Genomic DNA, 24,861 nt, shown 5'->3' with positions numbered 1-24,861 from the left:
AGCAAAAATGCTTTTAACTCATCCAGTTGAAGAGCAGAGGAAAATACTCCATGGTGTCAGGATCTCCAAAAAAGCCCGGGGAGTGCTCCTGGGCTGCCTACCCAGTCCGTCTGTCTGTCTGTTTCTTTGTGTGTGTGTTTTTCTCATTTTAGCTGGCTGCTGTTGGAGTATAATCTTCAGTAGGGCAGGCAGGGAGGCCTGAGTAGTAACGATTTTCAGAAGCACTAGTAGGGAACCTGCTGCTCTACTCGTGTGGCTTGTGAGTGTGACAGGTAGTAGGACTCATTTGATCAATAAGGCTTGGTTTGGAAAATCTGCCAGTGGATTATGGAGCCTGTAGTATTTGCTGCATAATGCTAACAGATATCCCCATATTTATTCAAGTGGCCATTCAAATAAAATTTTAAAAACCCACAAACCCCAGAAACCCAACCTCTAAACCAAACCAGCTATAAAGTACTTATCTCAGAAAGATCTAAACCCTCCCTATGATCAGAAATGCTTGTTCTCTGTCCATTCACTTCAGTAATACTCTGAAACAAAACTACTCTGGCTTTGGTCCAAAACCAATCTGTGAATGCGCCAAAAATGTGATAAATGCTAATCAAATGAAAAATAATGAATCAGCTGTGACATTTTATTATGGAAATTAAACATCATGCAAACCCTTGCCTAAGGAAAAGAAATTGTCAGGAAAAATACTAATTTTCATGTGATAATTAAGTTTTCTTTGCTTTTCATTTTCGTGTCTAATAACGTTTCAGTTTCACTTTTTAGAACATGCATTTGTTATGAAAGCCATTTCAAGCAGGATTTAATTTATGGAATTGAAAAGGATTGCCACTCCCACTTCATCGTAGGACAATAGAACTGCTTGTAGGGAATGGTGGTGCTATTTTGGGGGTCAGAAAGACCTTTAAGGTTGAAAAACGAACTTGCCAGTGCACTTTACAACAACTCTTCCAAACAAGTGTGCTGCCCTTCAGTGGCGTGATGCCCCTTTTGCTTGCCAATTCTGGAAGAGTCTTGAGTGTTGGTGAATTGTACCTGTTCGGAAAAGCTCTTACAACTTGTCATCTCAGGGAGAACCTCAGAGGACTGGCAGGCCTGTTCTGAGGGCGTATTCCAAAGGGTGAAATATTAATAGTGGTTTTATTAATAATGAAACCTTGGTTTGCTGGGTGGACCTCATGAGGCATGTATTGAATTAGAAGGGATCTCTCTGGCATACTGTGTCTAATGTCACGTGCTCACAAGCATATGGCATAGCCCACTTGTGAACTTCTGTGCTGTGTCTTATGAGCAACAAATGTCTCTTGCGTTTCCCCTTTCATGAACATTCTTCCTAATTTCCATCTCATCTGTGTTCCTAGCCAGCTATGACCATCTTTACTTTTTGTTGCTGTTTGGTTATATTTCTCTTCCTGCAGTCGTTTTCACCTCTTTGTTGTATTTATAAGTGACAATAATATCCCTTCTCAGGTATAGTGTTGCCAGTCTGGGCAGGTGAACTTCTTTCCATTGACACACGTAAGGCGGGATCTCTAGTCTTTGTGCAATTTTTCTGTGCCCCTTCAGTTTGAATTTAGCTTTCTTGAAAGTGAGTGACTCCTATTTTGCATAGAAATAGTCTAAATAAGGTCTTAAGGAGTAGTATTAAACAGTCAGTCAGTACTCAGTCTTAATGCTTCTGTTGTGATTATCTTTATTTTTCCATCCTAAACTGATATTTGCCTGTTTCATGGTAGTATGACAGCCACCTTGTAGTCAGTTGTTATGCACAGAATTTTCTCCTCATTCCTGTTAAAAACTCCTAGTTGCATGCAGACGTTTTTATTAGTCTCCAAGAGCACGACCCGCCACTTGTGTTTCACTGTGTTTTTTCTGTAGCTGTTACTCATCAAACCCGTGCGATCTCTCCTATAGCTCAGTGCAACCCTCCTGGCTGGGCAGGGGTTCTCAGCTTTGAGCTGTCAGACGGCGGATTTCATCAATGTAGCCTTACCTTTTGTGTAAGTGTTACTCATTAAAATACGAGGTCAGATTGGCATCAGAATTTGTACTTGATGTGACAATCTCCAGTAGTAACCTCTGTCTCAGCTTGACTTTATTCCTTGACAGTGCAGATGTTTTGAGTGCACTTCTTGGGAATATTCCAAAGTGCTTAATATTTTATCACTTTCAGATTGCAGTGTTCGGAAGCACTGCCTTATTTAGGATGGAGTACACAGTTTTTTAATAATATTATTACGTTATTAAATAAATGTATACTATCAAAAATAAGGCTATTTAGTGCAAAAGTATCTATAAAATTGTCTTTTAAGTAGTTCTACTAGTCAAACAAAATACTTGCACGGTTACACCTGTAATATTGATTAACATGAGCAATGTCCTGACAGTCTGATCAGTATTATGTTCCGTCAAGCAGATGTGTTAAGGATGTCCTGAATGTGGCCAGCTTGAGCAGAGCTAAGAGCAGGTGTGGCATGTAATTTTGAAAAAAGCTGAGCACACTTTTATGTCCCCACAAACGGTAGTGTTTGGCCATTTCTGATGAAACTACTGCTGGTCTCTCTTCAGCTGGAAATGTTGTGGACTCTTATTTTTGATACAACATGGGTGGTGTTTTTTGTTTTGTCATTATCTCTTGTTTAGGTGTCTTGACCTGACCTGATTCGGTTTAAGTCTCAAAACCAGGACTCTCTGTCACAGAATTTAATCCCTCAAGTCAGATCATTCTGTGAAAGTTTTCTTTAGCACTCTCTTCATTCAGCAAGGCAGCTGAGAGGAGTGGGTTTTGTTTAGTGGAGATACTTGCAAAACTCAGGGACTTAAATTCTTCTTTCCCTTAAATATCTGATCTTGTTCTCTTTCTGATTCCCCCGAGTGCAAACAGAAGATTCCATTCCTCATGTGTTGGTTCTTCCATGTTCCTTGTCCTTAGCAGGACATTCACAATTGTGAATAGTCTAATAGCACACTCAGGCTGTGCCTGCTGCTTTCTGGAGGCTTCAGTTGACACTGGTGGGAGAAGCAACGAATGTAAACAGAGGGAGGTCATCCCAGCTCTCTGACTAGTTTGCGGATTATTGCAATAGATGGGAGGGTAAAGAGGAACAGAGAAAGCCATCTGCCAAGGATTCTAGGACAGCTCACTAGCAGATCTGCTAGAGCTGGTTTCTTTATCCTGTCCAGGAGCCATACAGCATTTCATGGGGTCTTGGCCAATTCTTTTTTTTTCTTTTTTTCCCCTCCACAACCTGGCCGTTCTCACCCATATGGTTTGTGTTTTTTGGGTTTTTTTTTTACTAAAAAATTAAGATCTGAGTCTTCAGTTCACTAAATTATATTTTTTTTAAACCTCTTTCTGTCATGCCTCTGGGCAGCTAATACAGTTTGCTAATGCCTGTTTATAAGCACCAGAAAGTTTTTGGCAGTTCAGAAAACAAGATTTCCCTTTGTAGTGTTACATTTGGTATCATCTTTGAGCATGACGTTTCTGGCAGCGTAGAGGAAAATAAGTTGGAAATAGATTTTTGTTACATTATTTTTTCTGTTCCATTTCACTGTGATTCCTCTGTTTGATGCTTTGATAAAGTTATTTGTGGAGTTGTTTTCTGAAATTCTTCAGCTCTGAGGAAAGGCAGGTGGAGGCTCAGTGTGGTGCTGTAGCTGGATAGAGTATTTTTTGCCTTCTACTTCTATCACATAGATAAAATGAAGAAAGCCACTACTAAAAAGCCTGATGGTGTAGGCTGTCATCTCTTTAAACACTTAACAATTTCTGTTGACAAAGTTACTCATACACTGTAAAGAATCAATACTTGGAGACAAAGCTGCCTATGTCTCCCCAACAGGTACTTTGTATTTAGGTCTGTCAACAAAGTATGATTACAGAGTGAATGACTGCTGGGTGCAGCAAGAGTACTTAAATATAACTTCTGTTTTATTCAAACAGATGATCTGTCACAGCTTGTCCACCATACCGTCCCAAAGTCAGTGTTTTGACATTCTCCAGACTGGCATCTGTAAATATCTGGTAAGTACTATTTTGTATCCTAGGTTAACTTCCTTGTGAGAAATGTCCTAACAGTCTCATTGACCCTCTAATCCACTAATTCCATATATACATATTTCATATGTAATTTCAGCATTTGCAGAAGTTTTCAACAAGATTAGAGGAGTTTTAAAAAATATCTAATAACTGTTGGCATCGAAACTTAAAGGGATTTTTTAGCTCTGATGTGTGAATAGTTCCGCTCATTTTAAGCCAGGACAGCTGTAAAGGACAGGCTGCTTGGTTTGGGTTTGGTTTGCTTTTGAAAGAGCCACTCGCAGCTTTAGATGAGTTTTACAGTCTGTCTTCTCATCCCGATGGGGATGGCAAAGCCAGAACTGGATAACAGAACTGTAAAGGACAGAATTTGCAGTTACCTGTGATGCTGGTGGCCAAGAGGGAGGACCTCTCTGTCCTCTCAAGATGGTTTTGTGATCTAGCAAGTATCTGCAGTTCCCTGTATGAGCCCTACTGAAAAATTACTAGACCAAAGCTTCCACAGGGAGTGGCTTACCTATAGCTGTACTCTGAATTTTTGGGGCTGGATGTTGACTTAAATCAGAACTTATAAATCAGCTTACTCATTCTACTACACTGTCCTTTTGAGAGCAGTTAAGTGCATTTTTATAGTTGATGAGGCTGCTGCCCAAGTGCTCTAACTAGCTGATGACAGCTAACAGGGGAGAAAGGCACCACGTGGGCAATGTCCTATAACTTCTGTGAGCGATCTCATCTGCTGGATTTGTATACATTGAAATGTCCGTGTTGGCATCACCTTCCAGACTGGCTGACCAGCCTGTTTCAGCAGCAGTGCTGGCTCATTTGATCTTCAAGGAGGCTTCTTTCTGTGCAGACATCCATTGAGCTCACTGCCATTATTTCCTTTTTGTGGTTGGCCAGGAACATCAATATTAGATTTCATTAATTAGTGCCTCAATGTCCTGTAGCGTTCAGCAGGGTTTTGGTGGCAGTTGCAGTCCATCTTCTGTCACGCAGGAACACCATCCTTGTGCCTCTGCAGCTGCCTGGTACAGGCTTGACTGGGGACAGTGATCTGTACTTGTGGCCTGGAAATAACACCTGCTGTCTTAAATTGGAAATATTTAGAAGTTTGAACCTATCATTGCTCTTTATCTCTTACCTCTCATGAGGAACTGTACCAGTGAAATACATTCCACATTTCTGTAGCTTGTACTTTATCGATCTTTTCTAAACATTTCTAAAGCAAACAGCTGACCTTGGTGAGTGAACCAACCGCCTCTGTCAGCTTAAAACAAGGTACTTACAGGTGAGCAAATTAGGCTGCTCTAAACCTCCTTAAGTGAGTTTTATAATAAGGTAAATGGTGCCACATTAGCAATGCATGAATTTTTTTTACAGTCTTAGAGCACAAAAGTCTAGGATAGTTACTCAGTAGTACTTTAAAATTTAAACTGGTTTCTAATTCACTGCTTCTACCCCCAAAAAAGATTTTTTTCTGTATTATTTATCATGCCTATAAAATGTTTACTTTAGATGATGTTCTCATTTTAACAACAGAATAGGATCACCCCAGCTGTGGGCCCACCATATGTTTAATTAGGTTTAATTTAACTCAGCCCATAATGCACTTGTTCCTGTTGAGCCAGTCAGATTTCTAAGGCATCCAGTAGAAGCTTTTCTTTCTGGAGAGAAAATCTGAGTTTCCTTCTACCCCAGTGACTGCTCGCTGCCGATGCAACGCACGAAGGGCTGCTCTGTCCCATGATGTAGGCTTAAAAGGGAAGACCTGTTCTCTGCAGAAGATGGATTGCTCCTCTACCATCTTTCAGAGCAAGGCTCACAGCAGCAGTTGTTTGGTTTTTTGTAAAATACATTTGAGATGAGTGTTTATTTCGAGGGGGTTGGAATGAAGACGCCGGTTTAACCTGTGTTGGTGTATGGGTGGCAACTCCTGAGGAAAATGCAGATTTGAAAAAATGCAGTGGTGTGTAGAATCTGGAGAGAAACAAAGTAATGTATGTCATGATAGGAAAGAGATTCATTCAGTTCTAGGTGTATTTCTATATCGGCAAAAAAAGCCTTGTGTATGAAGTGATGAACTTGGGTTTTCTGTTGTAATACAGGTTGGATTGGTGGTAATCCCCGATAGCACAGCTGGATCTGTTCTATGTGCCATAAATAAGCTCTTGGATCAAGCCTGCATCCTAAGTGAAACCCTGCACAAGTTCTTAGCCTCCTGCTGTTACAGTCTTCTCTACTTTCTGCTGACCTTAGACAAAGAGGACGCAGAACATGTACAGAAAAGGTACCGCTGCTTTCCTTACCCTGCCCATTGTCTCTGCCTTTGCACCCACAAGTATTTAGAGAGGTAAAATGAAAGGATTCCCCCCGCCGCATCCCCCCGATTTGTTTTGCTGTCATTTGCTTAGTTCAAAACAGCTGCAAAGTTAGCTGGAATTATTTAAAACAGTAACTGAAGAAGGTTTCATCTCAAATTGTTCCAGTTAGATGGCAGAACCATCCTGACTTTAGAAAGGTGGATATTTATACCTTAATCTTTAGCTTTAGCCTTTAGTTTCATTAGATACATTGAAAAGCAACATGCAAGGGATTTGGCTTTATAAGCTTGTACTCTTAACTGACTTGAGATTTCAGCTTTAACAAAACTTCTCAGGCATCATTTTATAGACTGCAAATCCATTTGAATTTAAAAAACCAAAAGCCACAGATACAGATTTAAATAAGTTTATTTACCTGTGTAACAGAAATGCCTTTAAATAGATTGAACTTCAGATTTTTTCCTTTAACTGTTCCATATACATGAAAGTTGTTCAAAGCTTACTTAAAATTTAAGATGTGTTTTTAAAGCCAGAGTCCTCCTTTACTGACTGTATTTAATGACTTGCGTATCACAAAAGCCGATTCCATTGTTTGATTTCTTATGAGTCTTAAATGAAGATTCAGTTGTACCTGAGCAGGGACTGAAACAAAACCCTCTCCCTGGCTGCATCAGGCAGAAATTTCACTGTGGAAGAGCTTCAGCAACATTTGTAGCTCCAGGGCAGGACCTTAATTTTTCCTAGTGCTGTACCTAATTTTAGAATATTTGCAAGTTTAGCATTTTCTGGTACAGATTTTCTGCTTGGGCAGTAATCCTGGTGAAGGCAGTTGGCATGACTGCATTCAGAGAGGCACGTTTCCCTGTGCAGCTGGAGGCTGGCTGGCAGAAGCACACTAGAAGTGCGCGTCCCGGATCATTTCAGTGTTTGTTGTCTCTTTGCTCTCAGGGACGTGCTGTGGGCATCGTGTATCTCTGCGTTAGCGCTCCTGCCGCGGCTGCTGAGGCTGATGCTGCAGAGCCTGCAAGTCAGCAGGATCTGTCGGGAGGAACTACCCGTTGTCGCTCAGTTGCTTCGCTTGCTCATGCAGCATGGGCAGCTCAGGAGCCATATGATCACCAATGAATTCCTGGTGCAACAGATTATCAAGGACATCATGGTATGAAACTTCTTGTCTCTCGCAGATCACAAGGGTATATGCAAGGTTTAAAAATTATTGCAGACACAGCAGATTTTTAGCGAAATATAAGATATGATTGTCTTTCATTTGTCTTGGAATTCCAGGCTGCTATTTGTCCGAGCTCCCATGGTCACTGCACAGGTGAGAGTTCTGCACCCAGTCCAGTGGCCCTGGGCAGCAGTTGGCTTCCTAACAAAAGGCCCTGGATGGGGATTGCCTACAGGGTCTGTCTGAGGGAGAGCTGTCCTAAAGTAACAAACAGTAACAGTCTCTTCTGTACAGCCCTGCTCTGATAAACAGGCGTACAAAGATGTGATTAACTCAAACTCTCTTAAATACATACAGTGCAAAATACTCTCTTTCAAATATTGGAAAGCCCAGCCCTTCTATTCACATGCCTACGTTCCCGTGATCTTGAGATTCTTAAGTTGTTTCTTTCTTCAGAAAAAAAATCTGAAGCTGCCTTTGACAAAGCTCTTACACACTCTCAGTGTTCAAAACTAGTGTGTGCCACAGGTTTGACTGTGCCAGCCACACCTATCCACTAGTCCTGTCTTAACGGGTCTGTCATCGAAACATCACCCCAGGGTGGTGACAGCAGGTGTCAGAGAGTGTGGCGCAGCTTCTCTAACGAGACTGAGGGGGTTGGGTTCCTTTGGTGTTGAAAATGCCTCAGCCAGTTTTTGTGATGTTCTGTGGGGGTGGGTTGTGCTTGTTGTTGTTTGTTTTCTGTAATCACTTCGGAAGGCTGAGGAGAGAGAATGACTGGACTGTGGGCCGTGTTGGGCTGTTGGTAGCAGTTCTCCTGCAGACTGGGGTATTGAGCTCTCCTGCTTTAGTAGAACCATGCTTGCTCATTTGCATTTTAATTGACTATAAATTGCAGAATCGGAAAGTAGGCAAGGCACTCTAATCAAGAGTAAAGAAATCACATCTGGTGTAATTCACACACTTCATGCTGTAGCAGTGACTTAGTGTCCCAACTACTAACACTTTATTATTTCAGCTTTCACAGAGGTACCGGGTTGAAATGTATAAATGAGAAGAATAAAGTCAGTGTGTGGAGATGAACAAGGGCATCTTGTACCTCTACCAGCGACCTGATTAACTGTAAAAACAGAGTGAAGCCTTGCGAGTGCTCGTGGGGAAAGTGAGTTTAACCATTTTTTTCCCCTTCTTTCTAGACACTGAAGAGCGGTGAAGTTCAGGAGCAGTGGCTGACGGACCTCCATTACTGTTTCAACATCTACCTTGCCTCTCACCCCCAGGGGCCTGGCCCCATCAACGCCGTGTATTAAAGAGGTCAGACTGCATTTATTGTAAAGCATTTACTTCTATTTAGTTTTGAATGGGAGATGTTGGAACAAAGCTTGTCAATTTTTTGTAAGTGAAACAGAATAAAAATTTTACAAAGAACTGCAGACCTCGATTGCCTTTCTTACCAAGGGAGTCGACGTTACTGGGAACCAGTTTAGTAGATGTGGTGGCTGCTGGGGGGAGCGGTAAAGAAAATCCAGCCTCCTTGAAGCCTTAAGTGCTTACAGAGATATGGACTCTCATTGACTTCATCTATTATTCTGAAGCATCATATTAATTAAAAAATTAGAATTATATAATACCAACTCAAAGAAAAAATAGAAAACAATATACTTTACAAGTAAGTAACATTACTTTATTTTTGCTGAATTTATATTTTTAAATACTTTGTGCAAGGTAAGTACTGTACACTGGCAGCTCCAAAGCTATTATAAGATCAAGTTTTCTTTTAGAATCGGTCCCATCTTTTCTTGCTTTCTGTAGAAACTCTTTTTGCGCACATATAAAAATAGCTATTAATATGGAAAAAATCCTTAATAAACTTAAAGGGTAGAAAACACCCCCCTGACCGTTTCCATTGGCTGTGAAAAGCTATTTATGCTTTTTATTTTTTTATTACTGAGTAATTTTGGTCAACATCCCCACTTTTCCTTCCAAGCTCATAGCTACAACTAAGAAACAATTGTTTCTTTAGTACAGAAGAGGAGCAGGAAGGCTGCTCTTCTGTTCCTTTATAGCTTTTGAAATACGTTTAATAAATTTGAGGTGGAATGGAAGAGCAGCCCTTCCCAACTGTTGCATCTTTTGTGCAGTTCCGTGCTCCTTCGCTTTGAAACTGCATTTGAACACGTTCAAAATTCCTGCATTTGACAACAGAAAATGTTGGGGAGCCCCCGCAACTCTGTCGTAGTGCTGGGCTTCCTGCTTCATTTGCTGTTTCCAAATGCAATTCAGATTTCATCCTGTCAGTGAATAAATTAACAGTTGCATTTAAAAACTAATTTGTACACAAAATAAAATGAGTCCGACTCCTTAGAAGCCTGCTTGGCCTGTAATGCTGAGATAATACAAAATGGAAAATGTCTTCAAGTTTAATATGTTGTGGAAGACTCATATGTTACGCGAGATAACAGTTGTACTGGAAGGTGCTTTTTCAATTCCAAACAGTTGGTTTTGTTTAGTGCTTGAGTCTTGGATTTTTTGATTTTGCAGCAGTGGTTGGTCTCATGTTGTATGAAAATTGCTTGGATTTTCCCATGTTCTCCAGCAAATTAACACACTGTAGGTTGTTTACTGTAAAAGAACAAAATGGTTTTGATGAGTAACGCCCGTGGATAAAAAGTTTAATCTGTGCTGCATTCTGAATTTCCTGAACAACGAATCTACCAGGAAAAGAACAGGCCTCTTTCCTGACATCTCAGTGTTAATTACCTGTGATAGAGCTGGGTTTCTGTGGCAGGGGCACAGCTTGCACAGAATGCTGCTCCCTATGTTTAATGAGCTTGTAATTACAGAGCATAACTTGAGATTTACCTTCATAAACAAAGGGAGGTTTCCAGGCTGATTTCTTGGCTGATTTTGCAGCAAGAAGTTGCTTGGAGCAATATTTAGCAGCCCTGGGAACTGGGTCATTTCTAGAAGGTGGGGAAAGCCAGGCCAGGGCTAAAGCGAGCACGCTCTGAATTATTAGAAAGCAAACGTGAATGTCCTCAAAGCAGGGCAGCTGAGTGCTCTCTTCAGCTTTGAACCTGCTTTTATTTACTGCAATGTGCTATAAGTAATAAATGTGCTTCCCGGTTTTGTAGAGACTGAATGCAACACTTCAGTGCTTTATCCCATTCTAGCCAGGGTCGTCCCAATGGCAAATCTGAATATTTCATTGAGGGTGTGAGCCCAGCACGTCTCCAGGACGTCTTTCTAATGCCAAGAACTGCAAAACCTCCTTTACAACTTACAAGCACACTTTAATGTCCACAGTGAAACAAAAAAAGAAAGTTTTATCTGGCTGGCTGCAGAGAGCATCTTGAAATAGTAGCTACTGAATTGACAGAGGCATTATTTAATTAAAAAATAGGTATTTTAAAAGGAACAACTTTCAGGTTCTAAATGGGTTTTAGTTATAACAATTATAAAGGCCCTGTTTTCCAGAATATTTTTGAGCATGGGTCCGATGTCTGTACATTCCATCTCACACTCCTTTCCTGCCTGTCCTCCTCTGCCCCCTTTCCTTATTTGTACGTTTCCTTTCAGTTCCTTCTGCCCCCACTCCAAAGTGTCTCATCTCCTTATGCCCAGAAGTGAAGTCAGTTTGGTGTCGGTCCCTGTCACAGATTTGTCACTCTGTGCTTTTTCCCTGTCTGAGCATTAAAAGCAGGGCTGCCAGTCAGCCTTCACCTTCCCAGCTCTACCTTCTGCAGGAGAAGACTCTGTGTGAAGAGCCCATCCTGACCTACTCCAGGCACCTACGTCAGAAGGGGAGTCTCTGGCATTAGCCACTGACAGCTCTGAACTTTTCCAACAAACGTCATGGTGCCGCGCACGAAGGCAGGCAGATGAAAAACACGTTATTGTCTTTAAGTCAGGGCTAAAGTTCCCCGAGCTCCTCTTAGGTGAATAAAAGTAGGTAGTGTTCTAAAGGAGCTGGGCAGAGTTCCTATCTCTGTCCTATTCGTCACCAAGTTATGAAAGCAAAGGACACTGGAACCTCCAAAGAAAGCCTTTGTATTTCAGGAGACAGGGAGATCTCTTGTCCCGAAAAGCTGAACGAAAAGAAGCATTATTTGCTAAAGCTCTTTTAAAATTGCGATTCATGGCTGTATGAGGAGGTGGCAATCAAACACCTGTCTGGTCAGGCCTCTTCATTAAAACAGTTTTCAAACAGGGGAAGAAAAAAGCCTGTCTGTTAATGAGGCAGAAACTCTGCTAACTGCTAACAAACGCAAGGGTAGGCACACTGACACATTCTCTTTGGACTTCAGAATGTTCTTAAACTAGTTGGAAAATGTATTTTACTTCCCTTTGCAAATTAACTGAACTGCTGGCTCCCTGAAGCATCTGCTGTGGCTTGTTTTGGAACTACCTGTGACACAACCATGAAGACCAACTGGCCACCAAGACACTAAATCTTCACACAGTGAAGGGCTGCCATCGCCACAGCTCCCATACCCCAGTAACTGCTTCATACTTGGAAAAGGTTTTAAAAATGGCATTTGGAAAAGCAGTAGCAGGAGAGATGACCACGTACTTTAATGTCATTTTTAAGCTACCTGTCAATGCTGCATGCATAAACGTTCCAGCCTTTTAATGACCCTGATAATAGTTTTCCAACCTCTGTTCTTCGATGCTGGTCTTTTCTACACAGAGTAGCCCCATCTGCCTGCTTGACATTCCTGGTCCTGACAACCCTACCTGCCCCCATACCAGCTCCATCCAAAAAATTTCAGTTAAAACACAACTAGGACTTTCCCAAGGAGGAGCTGGTAATGACTACACGGCAAATAAATGCATGATTTCACTAGCACCTCAAAACTTACTGCAAGTAAAATTTCATGCAACAATTGAGGCTCAGTGCACAGTGCAGGGACCCTGTTACGCCATTTTAGAAGAAAGGGCAGAGATCAGATGAGTAACTTGGGATTTTCGAGTTTTTGTGTATGTACTAAACCAGGTTATTTCTACCAAACAGGCGTGTCAGTTCTTGGCACGTGTAGAAATCCACTCCCTTTACTTCTGTAGGACTAGCAAAGACTTGTGCTGAACCAAAGTATGAGCATCTATAAGCAGTTTTAACCACAGGTGGATGTCATCTGGCTTATCAATGCACAAGTCTATTATATTAAAGTCTTTCCTAGTAAGAGCCCAATGAAATTAGGTTTTCATATAAATAATTCAACATAAGGATAAAAGTACAGTGCTCAAACGAGCCTAAAAGCAGTGAAAGAGTGAGCGTGCAATCACAACAGTTTGGGAATAGTTATGTGTTTTGATATGAGATCCCAGTTCTTGAGCATATTTTTTTCCTAAGATGAAACCAATCCCATCCATATATAAACATTAAAGTATTGTTAAAGTGTAGGTGTCCTACCTGAGACCAGCTGCACATCAGAAAGCTTCAGCTTCGAAGGAGGCCTTGCTGGCTGATAGGCTTTGCCTTCCTGAGAGCGTCCTGTAACAAACAGTATGAACAGCTTTGTGTTAATTCACAGAGATGGGGTTATGTAGAGCTGTAAACTATTTAAGTAGGCTACAGCCTTATTTTACCCTAAAAATTATTCTCATTTATGATGAGGAAACTCATGAGATGGTTGTGGTTCAACCAAACTTTAAGTGAAGTTAAAATATATCTTGCAGTTGCTATAAAAGAGAAGCAAAATAAAATTATTAGCTTTATGTGTTTGTTTATTTAATCCTTTTTGGCTATCTAAACTACAGAGCCATGATGGAAGTGACTTTTACCTCCCGTGAAGGTACACCTAATTAGCACATCCTTACTCCAGCAGTGATCCACACTGTAAAGGAACTCAAAGGTTTAAAAGCAATGCTTTTCCTTGGCACCGCGTGCGTTCAGGCGTAGTGCAAAGCACTGCACTGTTAGCAGAAAAGATGATCTTGCTCTTCCAGTAAAGACCAACCATCTTCAAACAAGCCAGTTATTAACATGGAACAAGACCATATTCTTCAAATGGAAATACTTTTAAAAAAGCAAACTTCAAACCCCCAAAAAAGTTTTAAATACCGCTTTAAAAAATTAAACCGTGCTCCAGCTAGCCACTGGGCATCGATACAGCCAGTTACCCCCAGTTTAACTGCTCTGTTCTCTTTCTGCATCGATATATATGAGCAGCTCTGGCACCAGAATGGCTGGGTTGCTCAGGACCCGTGCTGCAGTAGTGCCGTGTGGCCATTCAAACAGCTTTAGCAGCAACTGTTTTAAATCACAGAGGGTTGTTTGGTTTTTTTGTCAGCCTGAAACACAAACACAATTGCCCAGAATACCCGAGATTCAGACTAATTTTTATAAATAGCTGAAATGCCTAAAAATTAGGTAAGAAGTGAAGAATACACTCTTATAAAAATAAAAGCATAGGTACTTAAAGTACAGTGAAGACAAAATTACCATATATCTGCTTAAGGATGGACTGCTTGCTGGTTTTAATGGCTGAGCTGGTTTTGTTTATAGATTTCAGACTTTTACATGACGGAACTGATTTCAGAGGGCTATGGTTCAGCTGTTTCTTCCAGGCAACCTGAATGAAGAAGGCAGCTGTCTCTTGTCTCCATTTGTCTTCATCTTCTTTGCACTGCCGCTTAGCACCGAGAAGCTGAAACAACTCCTGTCTTAGCTGGTAACTAGAGAGCAGAAAAGAGAAGAGCACTTGTTTTAGGTGACCTGTTTTAACTTCGGTGCTTTCCACGCATCAGTTCACATGGTGGATTACACGAGTAACTGGGAAAACAGAACTCCCACTGCTGTGCTAAGTCACTTGGATGAGAAATGTTTGCTCAGAAGAAAAAGTAAGAGCTGGGTTCAAATCTGGACGCGTCCATTGTTTCATGCAGTTAATAAAGATGTGGCCTTACGGGTATCCAAAGTTACAGTACTTTGATCAGCAACATCAGCTTATCAACGGCTTTATAATACACAGAAAACCTGGAGAAGACAAAACCTATAAATATTCATGATATAACAGTATTATCAGTAATTTTTTTCTCATTTGTACTATATTCACAGCTTAATAACACCAGTTTTTCCTGCGTGCCTTACCACTTTGTATTCTCAGTTGATCAGAGCAGGAGATGAGCCAAATTTACCTCTTAGGGGCTGACCTGCACCGAGCCCCTTTCCATCCCTCCTCTGCAGATGCTCCCCTCGCCTTGTTTTCACCAACCTGTTCTTGCTTTTCCCTCCCTCCCCTTCCCTGGCTCCCGACCCACCCTTCCCTCGGCTGCTTTGATCTCTCAGGCAGCCACAGCCCTGTTCCCAGTGGCAGTGGTGGATGATCTGTCCTTCCCGCCCGGGTGGCCAACAGCACCAGCAACAAGCAGTGGTTTGGGGTGGTCTTTTTTTTTTTTTTTTTGACTCAGAGAGCCAATGTCCTTGGGCAAGCAAGCTATTATGTTTTATTTCATCAGTTAGTGGAAAGCAGCTGTACTGCTTAGCATAACTAACGAGGAGGTCAGACACTAATGCTTTGTATACAATAGCATTATATGCAGCACTAAGGCAAATGATCGCCCATTAAAACAGTATCTTGTATAAAAGAAGGGGAAAATCCCCCTCCCTTTGAAGAAAAAAATCAGAATGGAGTGCTTCCTTTTAGTTATCGCAAAAAACAGGACCCCTCAGGTCCTTCAAGGCCAGAAAATCATTTACCAAAAAATATTGGGGAGGTAATCCACACCGATACTCACTACTGATTACTGAAAATTTGGAACTGACTGTTGCAAATATACATGAAAAATATCCGTGCAGAAGGAAGGCGGTTGTTCACAGTGCTGTAATTACTACCTGTGCTCCTTTTGGCTGGGATACAGTTAATTATCTTCATAATAGGGCTTCGTTTTGGATTTGTGCTGAAAACAGGGATGTTTGAGTTATTGCTGAGCAGTGCTTACACAGTCAAGGCCTTTTCTGCTCCTCACACCACCCCACCAGGGAGGTTGGGGATGCACAAGAAATTAGGAGGGGACACCGCTGGAACCCCAGCTGACCAAAGGGACGTTCCATGCCATGTGATGTCATGCTCAGCATATAAAGCTGGGGGAAGAAGAAGAAAGGGGAGGGACAATTGGAGTGATGGTGTTTGTCTTCCCAAGCAAGCATTATGCATGTCAGAGCCCTGCTTTCCTGGAGATGGCCTACAACAATTATCTGTTCCAACTGCCTGAACAATTCAGGGCTGACCAGGTTAAAGTACATTATTAAGGGCATTGTCCAAATGCTTCTTAAACACCAACAGGCTTGGGGCATCAACTACTTCTCTTGGAAGCCTGTTCCAGTGTCTGACCACCATCTTGGTAAAGAAATGTTTCCTAATGTCCAGTCTGAACCTCCCTGGCATAGCTTTGAACCATTGTCTAATTTGTCTCTGATCTTTTTTACCAAAGGCGGCAAAATTGAGGATTCATGAGCAGCTGTCTGATTGAATCCACTGAGGAGATAATACTCAGGCCCCATGAAAGGCCTCTGGCTCACTACCCTGAGCATCTTTATCTTTTTACAGTGATGGCAGACTATAACACAAACTGGTTTTCAGATGTCCCTTTACTTAAGAAAGCTGTTTCTGTCTTTGCTGTAAATGTGACACCTGAGGACTGTTCTGCCAGACTTTCTCATGCTGACTAGTAATCTGCTGCTGCGCAAAGGTGTCCAACAGAACGGGAGGACACCAGGTTCCCAACACATGAAGGTTACAGCACGTACACAAAACCAGTCTGGAGCCTTGCTCTGTGGGAACGCTCTGCACCAAATGACAGGCAGCACCTTACTCCATTTACAGTTTCACTAATTTTGGTGAGGAAATGCCCAGTGCAATATTGATCAGTGCATCTGATCTGAAAAGACCTGGTCCTGCATAAAAATGTTAGGGCCCTATGCAAGAAGGCGTATTAATATATTAATTCTTCTGAAATAGTCCATTTTATACATTTTGCTTGTATGTATCAGATGGTACTAGTTGGACATGAAACAAGCTGTCTAAAAGTAAGGAATCTAGTCCTGTCGAGTCTGTAGGGGAGGTCATCCCATCCTAAGGTCGTCATTGACTATAGAGGCAATTTAAACAGTCATTTTGGATTTGACACCTAGCCTTTGGGTGGCCAAAGCTGGTTGAGATATATCCCCTCCATCCTGTCAGTAGTATTTTACACACACACACAAACATTTTTGTATGTAAATATGTTTTATATATTTTAACGTATTTAAGTTATCTATATGGTTTTTAGATATATATATACTTCAGCATTTACTGAAATCCATATAATAAGCTATTTCCCATGTAGTACACTACTGCAAGTATGGGTATACCTGGCAAAACGTTTAATGGTGTTAACACATTTAATGGTGTTCCACTTGTTTTTTTTCTGATTCTCCTTTTGATTTACGGAAAGTTACTTGGTACTTAGAAGTAAAAGAATAAATAAAATTAAATTAAATTAAATTGAATTTTAAAAATGTTAACTAGTGCTGACTGGCTTTGCAAAGGGCCACAAAGACATAAACCTTAAGCCACACAGGCAGGAAGGTTACTGTCTCCCTCTCCCCAGTGAGGGGAAGGTGGGCAGGTTTTTTATTTCACTTTCGCATCTGTGTTACCCTGACTTCTGCTCACCATGGCTAGGACACCAGCTCGAATGGAAGGACCATCTGGAAGGAAATATACTTGCCATGGTGTGCTTTTTACATAAGAAACACACTTCTTTTTCATGGCTGTTTTGACATGGCAGTGACTGCCTTGGAGACTGCAGAGTCAAGCTGGAGCTTGGGTTGTGGGGTTTTTTGTTGTTGAAGTCTAGAATATTAGTTAAAATCTCCAGGCACATTTTTCAGTGCACTGAAGAGACAGGCTAATGCTTTAACCTAAGATACAACATTAATAATATCCTTATGGCTGGCTCTTGGACTCTCTTCTCATGCAGACAAATGCTACCCACACATTCCTTCACCCGACACACAGACAGTCATAACTTGGCGATTAGCGTGGTTCCAAGGCCTACTGAGATAAAACAGAGAGAAGCTCCACATTGCTTTATATAGCCTAATAACTTGAAGCAAGTTTGAAATGCAAAGAAAGCTGTGGGAAGGGTTATTTCTAATGAACAGCTCTCTGTCAGAGATAACAGCAAGGAGCACAAGTGACGGACGGCACAAGCAGAAGACAGAATGTAGGAGAACTAGGGAGGAATCTGAAGCACAACCAACCAAAGAAATAAAGGCAATTTATAAATTCTCAGCTGATTCTGCCATCTCTGAGACGTGACTAATGCGCAGACAATGACAGCATGTGGATGTCTCCGGGAGAAAGAAAATGGTGCTGGGAGGAGAAGCAGAGTTTGTAATTTCTAAACTGAAAGACAGCAATGTCTGTTTCTTTTTTTTTTTTTTTTTTTAATTAAACATCATTAACACCGGGACATCACTGATTTTCAGGAACAAGTGCTTTCCTGGGAGTGGCAAAAACTGATATCATGTATGAGCAGTGTCCCTACAAAAAAACCCAGTTGCCACATAGGAAATAAGGAAAAATCAGAGGATTCATTTGGCCCTTGCAGGACATCTGAACACATGAAAAGGGTAGTTAACTGTCCTTAAATGTAGAATGAATCAGAGTTGTATTTTGGCTTATCTGTAATAATGCAAGGTTAACAAAAAAGAGTGTTGATTTTATATGGAGATTACATATTTTGTTTGCATCCATACTGTTTTGGGGTGTTTTCTACTAGATTTTCCCTTCTCAGAAGCAAGGACATATAAAACATTGCCTGTAGATTTAGTCTGATTGCTGCTTCATTGATTCTGAAGCTGAAATAATGTACCCTCCAAAACCACTAATATTTCCATTGTGACCAGACTTGTCCAGAGTTTTACAATCCTAATTAGTTTCACAGTTGTCTTCTTGTTTTCCTGTACTCCCCCTCTGTCTGCTCATCACAATCTGCTGTTGTCCACAGCAAGATCTTAAAGGAAGGACCATCTCTTTGTTCTGCCTTTATACAGCACTTCACAGAAATAGCTCATTATGGGAACCCAGGGCTGGAATTCCTAAACACCATGGCAATAAATGTAGTGGACAGAAAGAATAATGAGTCTCAGCAATAGCGGAGAAATGTCCAACTCCTGGCTTTTGGATAGCATCTCCTGCTTTCTAACTCTATCTTTTGTTCTTGTGCCATTTCTGCTGAGCCTGTTACAGGAACTGCTAGAAGAAGGAGTTAGATGAGCACACAGAGCTTGATCACAATGCAAGCATAATTTGGGAGGAAAAGGCAATGATGGGTATGGGAAAGGAAAAAGTGAACATCAGAACAAGCCCTCTTCCAAACTCATGTGAGGGCAATAGAGAAACATCACCTTTGTCTGTACCTGTGCTTCAGACTGTCTGTTTAAGGGTTTTGTTCTGCTTTTATCAATTTAGAAACATTTAAATGAAGACAAGTTAGATAGCAGCCTGTCCCAATTTGGACACTAAAATGGGACATCAGCTCTAAGGATCAGCTCTCCTCCTCCTTCAGCAGCTCCTTCTCTGCTATCTCCAAGAGCAGACAGTGGCTCAGCATAATATTCAATGGATGCTTCCTACTTATTACTGCTCTTCTGTCCCCTTTTTCCCTCAAGAGCTTTATGGTTGTTATTTATATGTACTAAGAACGTAAGACCGTTTTACTAAGTAACTGAAAGAACTGATTACATAGGAACAACAAAACAAAAATATCATTTCATCTGCTAAACGACGGGTCACCAGACCTGGCCCCACTGCAATTGACTTCTATTGTAAATTCTTGTGTTTTGGGGTTGGGGGGTTGCTGAGATTTTTGATGGCCTGTACCGAACATCTGCAAGAAATGGGTATTTTTCACTACTGCTTAGCAGAAAAGGCTAAACACACCAGAGGAAGGTTAGTTCATAGGTCTTGCTTGGGTTCAATATGAAATGTGATCAAATTGCTTCCAAAATCTGAGATTTACACCAAATAGATATACAGCAGTTTGGGAGGCAGTGTCTTGAACTTTAGTGAATGGGTTTTGGCACTTGAACAAGTCAACATAAAATAGTGAAACTACATATTCAGGAGAACTGGTCTTTCAGAATTCCTTAAGACACATTCATTTTCATAGCTGTTCATCTTAAATTGCAGTCCGTGGTGTTCGGTTAGTCATAAAACTCTTTTGTGTTTTTAAATAAGGCTGAACTTGTTATTTATAAAGGTTTATTAAATTAGTTCAATTAATTCTTAATCAATTGTTTAAAAAGTTCATCAAGTCAGTATGTTGCTTATGTCCACAGCTCATGCCCATTTTCAGCATTCTCTCCTAAAGCACTTGTTTTACTCAGTACGTTCATTTACCAATAGGTATTTATTTTTAAGGTTTTAGATGTCCACTTTTTAAATGAGTGTCCAAATATGTCCTATTATTTTAAAATTATGTGACTGATGAAGTAAGTTACAGCCCTGTTTTAAAGAACTAGACATTATGTCATCAACATGTGCATTCTGTCTTAATGTAGGAAATTGCCAGGTGATTGAGCAAATGCTTAAGTCATACTATTTAGCTATTTAAGGTGACTTTAAAAGACTGAGATGACTACTCAGAAGGCAACAGTGTTCCCAGGGTAGTCCCTAGCAGGGGTAACACAGCAGCCCATTGTGCAGGGCAGCAATTAAGAGTGCCAGCGCTGATTGGGATCCTGGGGCTCATTGTTCTTCCTGATTTTCAGGTCATTCCACCCAATGGGCAGATGCTGAGGAAGTCATAATAGAGATTATCAGTTTGGAGATGCCACTTCAACAGACGACCACTGGTAAGTGTGGGATTTTCACTTGTCTGGACTCTTGCTAGAGGAAATAACTGCATTTGAGAGGAGAGGCTAACTCTGATGAATACAAGTATTTGGTGCTGTGTTTGGAGGAGTAATTGCTAGTGTGCCTCTGGCACCTTGAGGGAGCCATTCAGGCTCACATTCCTTTCCCTCCTGACACCCTGTAATCGCTGGGGTAAAGACCATCATTACCTGGTCCCTGCAGAAGTGTTCCCAGGATGTATTTACTGAGCCTACGGATACTTGGAAACTTCAGAGCAGCAGTAAATGGTCCAGAAAATGCTTGCGACCAGTCTGGCAGGCTAGCTTCAGGCAGATTCCCGGGGAGCTAAGTGCCTTTTGTCCCCCCAGGTCTCTGCTGGTGATTCCCAGAGGTCAGCTAGTGCTCTCCGTGGGGTGTGAGAAAGCAGGAACTGGAAGCGAAAGGCATCCAAGTTCTGCCACAGTGAGACCAGTTGGCAAAACTGATGTTTTTCACATGATGTTTTCATGATGTTCAACTCCCCAGTGCAAGAAAGGTCAGCGGTCGGTGTCCTGTATTGAAATGCTCCTCAGGGAGCAAGTTTTGTTGAGTGGTATCAGCATGTTCAGACCATCTTCTTCCACCTGGGATATTTCTCTCTTCCCCTTGCCTCTCTCTTGGACCAGATCAAATTAGAGTCACCTGTGTATTCTCCTTCCCTTCCTTTGCCTTATTTTTCTCCCCATTTGAGCTGCCATAAGCATTTCCCAGTAGCAGTGTAATGACCATCAGCTGTGGGGTTGATGCATGGTGAGGGCATGCTGGGTTTCTTTTCCTGGCAGTCTGGGGGTTACCTTAGCCTTGCTCCTGCGTGAGGGCTCCTTACAGGGTAACGCAGGCACGGGAGGCAGTATTGAGGAGCACAGTGGCCTGAACAAAGAGTAGGAGTAGTGGCGCACAACTGACCTGACTGGGTCTTCAAGTGTGGTGATGCTGTTAAGAAGCACATGGGAGTCCTTTGGTGGGTAAGTGAGCTGGGGAACGCTGAGCAGGAGCAGGGGAGAGAGAGTCCTGTGGCTGCCTGAGGCAATACAAAGACTGTGGCTGAAAGACTGAGGATTTGCACTAGAAAAAAAGGAACCAGAAAAGTTGGGAAAGGTCACAAAAGGGCAACAAGAATGGCTGGGAAGACTTTGCCTTATAGCAAATGACATAAGGATGGTGATCTCTCTAAGTATTCAGCAGTGACTGTTATTCATTGTTGGTGCAATTTACTGAAGAACATGGTCAAATCTAAATGACCTGATGTCTTTAAATCAAGCTGGCTATCAAAAATATAAAAGAGCTGAAAAAGGACTAGAAATGATGAAACAACCAAAGGATGTCCTATACTTTCTGTGCTAGGCAATCCGGAGATGTTTGTGCTGGCATGTCAGAGTCTAAACACGCTCTGCATCTTTGTTAAGCACAACGTATCATTCTTAGCTAAACCAATACCTGCGAGTTGAGCAAATTCCTTATGCTTATAAGAAAATATCTCTAATTTCAAGGCATAGCTTATTTTTTGTGTCTATGTTTTGTAAATTTTTCCACTCACTGTACAATAGGTCATGAGGAGGCAGGAAAAATTGTGATCAAGGTTCATATATGGGTGTATAACTGTGCAGTGGTAAATGTATTTACTTGCAGCAGATGGAATGAATATGGGAGAACATCTAATGTGGTAATTGATGCTAAAATCTAAGGCATTAATTAAATGTGTGTTCTACTTAAGGAGTCAACTGAATGATGAGTGACAATTAAAAATGATGTCTTTATAATTATTCCAATTCCTATTTATGAAAGTAGAGTGTGACTGCATATTAAAATATGATTGAAGGTTTTATGACTCCTTATTCTTTCACAGTTAAACGTTTGCAATTATTTCTCCCTCAGATTAGAGCAATGCATAGCGATGTAAAGTAAAACAGCGTAGGCTTGATTCTCCAGTCACTTAACACAGGTTTTATATTGGCATATGGTGACTCCCTTAAGCAGAGCACTCCTCAGTTAGGGTGATTTGAATGGACAATTAAGCTCAGCATGCTGAATACTGCAAATTCAGTATGAACATCTGGGGATGCATTTACGGATCAATGATTCATTTTCTAAAATAATATTTGGTCAGGTTTGGGAAGTCTGCTGCAGCTGGAAGGGTGGAGATTTCTCCTTCCAGATGAAGCAGTGGGAAAAATCCCTTTCCTTCACAGGGAGCAAGATTAGCCTATTCAGAGAAGTCAGGGCCCTTTCCCTCGATCTGCGTGTGTCTAATGTATTTCTTTGAAAATACTTAATTAGTATAGGAGATTCAAACTTTGCAGAAGGGCTTCATACAGCTCTCTTTGGATTAGGTTAACTAGAGGTTGTAATTGGTTGCAATATCAAGAGATGTTTTCAGCCCAGATCTGCTACACTTCCACAATGACTCTGTAAGACACCAGACAGTGGAAAATTTCCTTCCTTCCCCAAGTTTCTGAAAATTCTGGCTGCAATTGTGAGGAGTTATTTTTTACTTGTCCATCATGTAACCATTAATAGTCCTCATTTTCACTTATTTTTCAGATGTTGTATTGCAAATATTTTAATTCAGGAACTGAAGTTTGATTTTATATTACACCCAAGAATTACAGGGTGGAGAAGATGAGTCCCTCCTTTATTTGAGTTTTATTTTTGTTTATTTCTACTGTGCATATTTCTTTGCCTTTCTTTTTCCCTCCATACTTGTTGTGGATGTGCCATGGAACCACTGGTGCATATCTTTGAGAAGGCAGTAAGCCCTAAGATAGTTGGCAATGCCGTTGGTTATTTTTACTGAAACTGTGAAAAGAAGGAGAACAAAAAGTGTGTATGTGTATATATCTACATGTTTATATACACACACACAGAGAAGACAAATACTCACTGAAGCTTTAAACCCAGTGCCAAGCTTGAGAAGCTGTTTTTTGTACTGGAGTCTTTCCTAGCACCCAGGGCAAAGGAATCTCTACCTTTGCCTGCAGAGCAGCAGCAGGGCATCCTTGCAGCCCCTGCACTTGCTGCTCTCCTGGGTGGAGTGGAGGTTGGCCAAAAGCCTGCTTCATCTCTCTGCTTTCCTTCCTCTGGTACTGTTACTGAGGCTTTCTTTCTAGTCTCCATGGCTCTCACCTCTTCTCCATGGCTCTCACCTCTTCTCCATGGCTCTCACCTCTTCTCCATGGCTCTCACCTCTTCTCCATGGCTCTCACCTCTTCTCCATGGCTCTCACCTCTTCTATTCAAATCTGCTCAGCATTTTGCAATAAAGATGCTACCATCTCCCCCATGCTGCTAGATACAAATGCCTGCTCCTGAATGCTGCTGCAAAACACTCTCACTGCCCGCCCTGAGTCTTACACCCAGCTCTCCTTACTCTTTCCAGGTGCTACAAAAGTATCTCTGTATTTTCATATTGTCTTTCTGTCCAGAAAACATCTTTTCTTTTCCATTCCTTCAGCAGGTCTCACACATCTCTTTTGTGTTGATTTCCCCAGTCACCCTGTGCATTGCAATAGATAAGCTTTTTTTATTTACCTTGTTCAATTAGTTTTTATTCTGTTCTGAATTGGATTTTAGCAGCCCATAATTTGTGAGTATTTAGAATTAGATATATTTTTGTAAGCCATTTGAAAAACAAGGATATCAAGCTTCCAGATGGCATAAAATACTGGTTTCTGGATTTAGTACTTCTCAAGATAGAACCTGTTAAAATCATGCCTGACTGGAAGGGTGGAAAAAAAGCAAGAGGGCAGTCCAAGTACTGTGCTTCTGGGTTTGGTTGGTTTTCTTTTTTTCTTCTTTTTCTTCCAAGTGGGCCTGTTACAGGCGGAAATAAGTGGCATATAGTGAAATAAGTTAGGTGGAAATAAGCAGAGAAGAGCAGGGCAATCAGTTCCTGTATGCAGAAGATAGATCTAGAAGGTGGTTAGGACGTGCATGAGAAACTAAGCAGAGGCTGAGAGCTTTCCTGCTCCTCTTCATGTTAAACAAGATGAAATGAGATGGTGGAAGTGCTGACATTGTTATTAGTGACATTAGTTTTATTCTTGTCATAATGCAAATTCACTAGTATAATCCTATTAATGATAAATAGCTGTATAATTTAGGCATAATTCACAGCATTAACATATATTTAAAAAAATCCTAAGTCCCAAAATCAGGTGATTTTTAAGGTCAGCTCTCCACAGCCCATTCAACCCTTCAAACATTTACTTTTTGTAAATGCCACTCCATTTAGATCTTTTCCTGCTTCTAGCTTCCTTCTTGCTTTATAAAGCTATGGCTCATCAGCTTATCTCCCCTGCAAAGCTTCCCACATCTTTAATCTGTTTAGCCCATGTGTCATGGACTTTCTCCCTTTTTAATACGCAGAATTCAAATATTCTCACTCACAGCCTATCTTTCTCTGGAAACATTAGATTATCTTAGGATCTTA

General features: G+C 41.2%; 1 protein-coding gene and 1 long non-coding RNA gene across 2 annotated transcripts in view; one reads left to right on the top strand and one right to left on the bottom strand.

The window, feature by feature from the left end:
* LOC106885907 (testis-expressed sequence 10 protein homolog) overlaps positions 1–8,974 on the top strand; it is a 15,110-nt gene extending 6,136 nt beyond the window's left edge. The window contains exons 2-6 of the mRNA XM_014938429.1: positions 1,431–1,482; positions 3,959–4,039; positions 6,163–6,344; positions 7,327–7,537; positions 8,743–8,974. Coding sequence (XP_014793915.1) covers positions 1,431–1,482; positions 3,959–4,039; positions 6,163–6,344; positions 7,327–7,537; positions 8,743–8,856 — 640 coding nt within the window. The 3' untranslated portion in view covers positions 8,857–8,974. The remainder of the gene's footprint in view (positions 1–1,430; positions 1,483–3,958; positions 4,040–6,162; positions 6,345–7,326; positions 7,538–8,742) is intronic.
* Positions 8,975–9,205: 231 nt separating this feature from the next.
* On the bottom strand, positions 9,206–14,562 carry LOC106885905. The gene is made up of 3 exons (XR_001411530.1): positions 13,992–14,562; positions 12,960–13,040; positions 9,206–10,168 (listed from the first exon to the last, which is right to left on the bottom strand). It is a non-coding gene; the product is annotated as an uncharacterized LOC106885905 (long non-coding RNA).
* Positions 14,563–24,861: the final 10,299 nt, after the last annotated feature.

The sequence above is a fragment of the Calidris pugnax genome, unplaced genomic scaffold, assembly GCF_001431845.1.
Source record: "Calidris pugnax isolate Ruff unplaced genomic scaffold, ASM143184v1 scaffold13, whole genome shotgun sequence".
In the NCBI taxonomy this organism is placed as follows: domain Eukaryota; kingdom Metazoa; phylum Chordata; class Aves; order Charadriiformes; family Scolopacidae; genus Calidris; species Calidris pugnax.
The sequence above is the reverse complement of the archived record's forward strand: the minus strand, read 5'-3'. Positions and strand labels throughout refer to the sequence as shown.